Genomic DNA, 6,498 nt, shown 5'->3' on the forward strand with positions numbered 1-6,498 from the left:
AAAAAAAAAAAAAAAAAAAAAAAAAAAAAGGTGAGGGCAGCTGTATGATCATCTGAACAAAAGGCTGCTCTCAGCCTTTCTCCCTCTCAGTGCCTTCAACTCATCCCCAACATTCTGTTCTGGCCATGGGTGACAGAAGCTGAGCACCTTGGGGTTTTATTTCCAGCTCTGGAGAAACACTGAGTTTGTAAGTCCCGTGCCCTGCCAGAAGTCATATCATAAAGTGAGTTTAGTCTAGCCAAGATGTCTCTCTTTAATCTTTCTGCCTTCCAATGTTTAAAGAGTATTCCTGTCACTAGACACTAGTGACAGTTTCTCATCTTCGTAATTTCAAGGTGAGTAGAAACTGGCGTTATGCCCTTTGACATAGTCTCATGCACTGAGGCAGAGGGAGGGGATTCCCTTTCCCATCAAATGTAGCTTATATATGTATTTGGGATGAATCCTTGTTGTTTTAGAGTTTTTCCTCCTCAGAAATAACAGGTTGGCTCTCTCTGGATCCATTTGTTGCCATGGTGATGTGCCCATGGCTTTTGTTGGTGCTTTTCAACTTCAGTAAGCCTCTTTCTGTTATCCTTGTGAAAATGTCTGCAAGTTCTTCAGAGCTAATAAATGGCATTCATCATTCCTGTCATCTGATCACTATTATGGGGCCTTGTGAGTGAGCATGGAGTCTGAGCTGTGCGCCTGCACTAAGGGAACTCTCAAGAATGAGCCCCGAGTCAGCAGCACAGATGCATAAGAGGTGGTCACCTTTCTCCTCATCCCAGACTCAGGGTGCTGGATGCAGAAGGGAGTGCAAGCAACTGTGCCTTGTTTGGACATTACCATAGGAATCCAACTGGGTAGCCTTTATTTGTTTCAAAACGGAATTTAGAGATATCTTAGTAGCTCAGAATATATTTTTAAATGAATAGAAATAAATTTTATTAAATGACTTAACAGAAAAAACTACTACATGTTTAGTACATGAACTAAACTTATGTAGTATTGTTTGAAGGGTATCTACAAAATTCTCACCCTAATGTTTTCTTGCAAAAGAAGTGAAAATATAAAGTGCAGAGACATTCTGTAACAAGGAACCACTGAGAAACACAAAATATTTAAAAGTCATGTAAAATTTATATGCATTTTTGAGGATTATAAAATAATCAGTTGACATCAGACTTTTCATTTAGCAACATTTATAGAATTATTTTCTAGTGGAAGTTTTCACGCAGCTTTTGAAAAAATATTAAAACTGAAAACTTCCTTGTATTTTGTAAACTACTGGGGTTCCAATTCAGTGTGCTTTTTTTATATTTATAAGGATCACCTACAGCATGTAATATCATGGGTCTTTGAGTGAAAATGAAATAAAGGCATTCTCACATTCTGTACATTCATAGGTTTTACCTCAGAAATGAGTTGTTTTCTTGTCTTCAGGTGGAACTGGAACAAGTAAAGGCATTACCACATGTTTGTATTTATAAGACTTTTCTTCACTGAACCCTGTTATGTTTTCAAAGAGAAATGACAAAACTGAAGATTTTACCATGTTTTTTAAAAGTTTGTGTTTTCTCCATTTTAAATCCTAAAATGTCTTTAAAAGCAAGTAGGAAAATTAAGTTTATTATCACATTTTTTACATTTATGATTTTCCCCAGTATCAGTTTTCTAAGTTTTCAAAGAGAACTGAGAAAATTGCAGGCTTTCCCATGTTTATTACATCTATAGGGTTTCTCTTCAGTGTGTGCTTTTTCATGTGTTCTAATAGAACTAGAACATATAATTGCTTTACGACATTTCTTACATCAGAATGTTTTCAAAGATATCCCAGTGGACTAATATTGTCCTATGTTGGTTTTGTTGTGTTCCTCCTCCCACAGAAATGAGCTTGAAAGACAGTTTTTGCAGCTAATTGAATATAACATCAAAGTTTCTGGAAGTGTTTATGCCAAGTACTATTTTGATCTTCGATCCTTTGCAAAGGACAATAGCTTGCATTTGCCAGTTTATCTTCTCAACAAAGAAAGAGCGCAGAACCTGGAAGTAAGGCAATGAAGTCACTAAGGGGGGTTTTCTGTCAACCACCAGAGCCAACATCTGTAACTAGATTAGATTAAGTAGTGATGAGAAAAATGAAAAGCTACAAAATTAACTTACATGCTGAAGAGCTTATTAACCTTTTGGTATCTTATTTCCTGTATTATTTATGGTTTATACAAGAATCCACATTAGTTAAAAATTATAGATCTCTTCTGTGACCATAATTCAGAATATTTTTTAACCAAATTTAATTCATGCTTAGTGGTATTCTTTTTGAATTGCTGCCCTTTCAAATAAGCATATATGAATAATTTCTTGTAATTCCATTTTAAATGATATCTGCATATATAATGCACTTACCACTTTTGCCTGTTTTTTATTACTTAGTTTGCAAATTTATATCATTTTCTATTGTATATATTACAGTGCAGCCAGTCTCATAAGTTTGTTAGGCAAAGCATTAGTGCTTAAGCCAAGAGACCTACACTTAGTCTGTATAAGGTATGAGCATCTCAGGTACTGGATGCAAGGAGTACATGGGTTTTACTGGAAATGGTAACTTTTGGGGGGCAAAGCAATATTCATGGTTTGTGACTTCTGATTTCAGTTGTGAGCAAAGTTACAACTGAAATGGATGCATATTTAAAATTAGTACTTTCTGTGGTACCTTGGAAGTACTTTTGAATAATATACCTTCTACCATAATTAATGTGTCAAGTTCTGCCTTTTGATGCTTTACTCGTTCGACCTCTTTGTATAATAACTACTGCAGACTGGGTAGAATCTGAATACATTAATAAACAATAAATTTTCCTTTGCTCCAGCAATCTAATCATAGCCCTTAAAGGAGATTACCTTAGTGAGGTGGCAGGGAGTAGCATCCCTGGAACCTGGCAGTGTGAACCTCAGCCAAAGTAGCTGTAACTGTGAACTATCTAAAGGAGTCTGCATGTGGGGCTTATCATCAATGGTGCTTGTTAAAAGGTTGGAGCCCTTTTAAAAATTGTACCTCTTTTCTGTTTCATTGACTTTCTTAGGCTGTTTCAAGGATGGAAGACACCAAAATCTTTTATAGTGCTACCATGAGAAGGTCCTTCAGCGCTGATAATTTCATTACTCTTCAGTGCTCTAAAGCCATTATCTCTTGAAAGAAGAAATGAGGGGCTATATCATCTGAACCCCTCATCAAAAAAGACCAGAAAATATTACCTCTCTTGCTCAACAACTAGAAAAGTTAGTATTTTCAAAAGAAGAAAGATGTCAAAGTTGAGAGACTTGTGGACAACTAGGATTGCACTCCACAGGAAAAAAATGGGATCTTTGCATTGCAAGAACTCTCGTACACTCTTCTGTCTTGCTAAACGTAAACAGGTATAAAAATCACTCCAAACTGAAGACTTCTTGCCCACACATAGATTTTTTTTAGTGTGTGGACTGATAGCTGTGAACTATGTAAGGGCTTTAAAACAATAGTTTACATTTTTAGATTTTAGACATAATTTTCTAAATTTTCTTTTCTATTTTTATTTCCCCCCAATATTGCTGCAGATGCATTTAAAATAAATGCAGTATTACTATTAAAACATGGGACTGTAACAACTCATGAAGCCACTGGAAGCAGACTGCTCATTTTCAGGTGTCAAAGTGTTCTGCCTGCCTACTCTTACCATCGGAGCTGCTTGTCACTGGCAATCATTTTAAACAAAAGCTGATGGAGGACATTTGTTGTTCCTATCTTTTGCAAGCATTACTTGCTAACATTTTAGCATGTTTGGGGTCATGAAAGAAAAACTATTAGTTATTGGTTTCCTACTTGTATTAGGGTCCATGGTATGTTTCTTATAAACTATAATGATCCTTCTCATTTGCTGATAAATTTTCTTATTTGTTAAATAAATGTATTGAGAGATGTTTCATAATGCCAAACCACATGATGATCCAGTGGCAATATAAAAATAATTATACGTGATGTGAGCTAAAAGTTTCAGGGGAGATTCTAGCTTTAATATAGTGTGCTTAGGCCCTCCAGTGCACTGCAGCTTATGTATATATGCTATAAACCTTTATAAAATATCATTCAAAAGTTTAACTGTATTTATTTTTTCTTTTTTATAAAAGATGGGGTCTTACTATGTTGCCCAGGCTAGAGTGAAATGGCTATTCAGAGGCACAATCAGGACACCACAGCCTGGAAATTCTGGCCTCAAGCAATTCTCCCATGTCAGCCTACCAAGTAGCTAGGACTGTAGGTGTAGTACCACTGCCTCTGGTTTATTTTGCAAAAATTGAATATTAAGCTTTTAACTTTTTGTTTCAGTCAATATCTGCTGTCTCCAAGAAATACTGGAACAAAAAAATTAAAAGCTAAATATTTAGGAGCTGGGCATGCTTGTAGTCCCAGCTACTCATTTAAATGGGAGAATCACTTGAGGCCTAGCATTGGAGGCAGCAGTGCTCTAGCATTGTGCCTGTAAATAGCCGTTGCACTCCAGCCTTGGCAACATAGTGAGACCCTATGCCTTTAAAGAATTGCAAAACTAAATACATGTATAAGCAATATAATAAACTTTTCAATGATGTTTTATAAATGTTTGTAGCATTGATACTTTTACAAGTATCAAAGCTTAAAATGACACTAAGACTTTTGGAATTTTCTATTTTATAAAGTGCCCTCTTCTCTTTTAAAGTAGTTCTTAGCAGGGCTCTTATCTATGTTGATCACCTAAAATTATTTTCCCTACATGTGATAAAGGAAGAATATGATCAGTGTTAATTTATATGTAACAGATTAGAAGGAATTGTACCCTAATAGTAGTAGGTGATTAAATATTTTATTATCCCACATGTTAGCCTGGCTACAGGTATTATATTTCATGTCCTCCTGTTTACAAAGAAGAACTTCCATAAACCTTAGAAATCTTACTTCCTCAAAAATTACTGTTTATGGAGGTTAGAGTTTGGAGATTTAAGTATTTATTGCAGTTTTATTTTCAAATGATAAATGCTATCTATAATTTATGCGGTTTTTATTTCTCATGTTTACATTAAAAGAAAACCTGATAAGCTGTTTTAATTAAAATGTGACTAATATGTTTATGACACTTGTATTTACATTATGTTACATATTTGCCTAACTTAAATGGTTTAAGTCAGTCTTGACATGTCCAAAGACACTTTGATAAGTAGCTTTCACTGTTCATAAGTTGGTTTGATTCATGCCTCTGTTTATGATATAACATTTGTTTTCTCTCTCTCAAGCTCTTTTCAATGTGAAGATAATTTGTTACACTTAAAATCACTGTCTGGCCACAGTACTTAGTGGCATAGTGCATTAGATGGCATCTTTGAATAAATGATTATTGTGCCTGTGAGAAAAAAAGGATGATGTGCTTATTAGGATATAAAATTATGTAAATATACAAAGAGAAAGGATGTCCAGAAATAGTACAGAATTAGAACAAGAGGTGTTTGAGGTTTTTAGTTACACAGAAAAAAAAAATTGGAAGTACAAAAAATAGAATTAGCGTTGCGGTACAGAGGGTGACAGACCACATAATTTGACTTTAGCACACTATTTTCAAGCTTGCATTTTAGTTAAAAATATATCAAATCAGTTAGGTTGTTTTTTGGAACTAAGAGTCTAGCCACTCAGCTTCAGTGATTCTCACTAAATCTTTAATTCTTTAGTACCTAAGGTAAAATCTTTAAATAACTCATCACCTTATCTTGATAAAGTGCTGGCTAAAATCAATGATCTCATTTAACTTAAAAGAAAATATTTATCATAAATTACTGTTTATAAGAAGTTTTGCAGCATATAATATGACAATAAGCAGAAATCCTGTCATATATGAGTGGTCAAAGTTTCAAAAAACAGTTTGGGAGAGAAGCACTGAGCATGAATTTGTGACTTCAGGAGTAAGTCAGTAGAATAAAAATCACTAACATTGCTCTCCCATTTGGCTTTAATTCTAGAAGACAACACAGTCATTTTGATAACTGGGAAATTGGGTCAACTTAGGATAAGAATATAAATGTCACTGAAAGCAGATAGGTTTTCTGACAAATGTTATGGGGCATGGAAACCAAGCTGCTAGTCCAGTGGCAACTATGGCAGTTTTCTTAGAGTTTGATATCTAGGAAATATTTCAACTGTTGTAATATAGCCACGAGTGAAATTTTAACTCCAGTATATTGTGAACTGAACTTTTACATCATTGCAAGGAAAAGACAAAGTTTTGAAATATACATTTGAACCAAGTGAAATTGCCATTCTTGTAGGTCAAAAATGGTTGTCAATGGCAATTTCGTGTGGTTCATGCTAAGGTGACTGCTTAGAACTCAGTGTTTCTGGATAAATCTTATCCTGGCCCTTTCCTTCACATTTCCTCTTTATGTAACCTATATGCCCACATGTTGCTAAAATCCAACAACACTAAATTCCAATTTCATCACAACTCAAGGTTCATT

At 34.7% G+C, this 6,498-nt stretch overlaps 1 protein-coding gene across 6 annotated transcripts in view; it reads left to right on the forward strand.

The window, feature by feature from the left end:
* Window positions 1-5,263, forward strand: part of LOC108523475 (cyclin-Y-like protein 2) — a 99,578-nt gene extending 94,315 nt beyond the window's left edge. For 5 of the 6 annotated variants that reach the window (XM_017864119.1, XM_017864136.1, XM_017864129.1 and 2 more), the window contains 2 exons: window positions 1,869-2,031; window positions 3,066-5,263. In XM_017864119.1, coding sequence (XP_017719608.1) covers window positions 1,869-2,031; window positions 3,066-3,176 — 274 coding nt within the window. In that variant the 3' untranslated portion in view covers window positions 3,177-5,263. The remainder of the gene's footprint in view (window positions 1-1,868; window positions 2,032-3,065) is intronic. The other variant, XR_001883824.1, reaches the window with a different exon arrangement.
* Window positions 5,264-6,498: the final 1,235 nt, after the last annotated feature.

Source organism: Rhinopithecus bieti, unplaced genomic scaffold (genome assembly GCF_001698545.2).
Source record: "Rhinopithecus bieti isolate Rb0 unplaced genomic scaffold, ASM169854v2 scaffold_3340, whole genome shotgun sequence".
In the NCBI taxonomy this organism is placed as follows: Eukaryota; Metazoa; Chordata; class Mammalia; order Primates; family Cercopithecidae; genus Rhinopithecus; species Rhinopithecus bieti.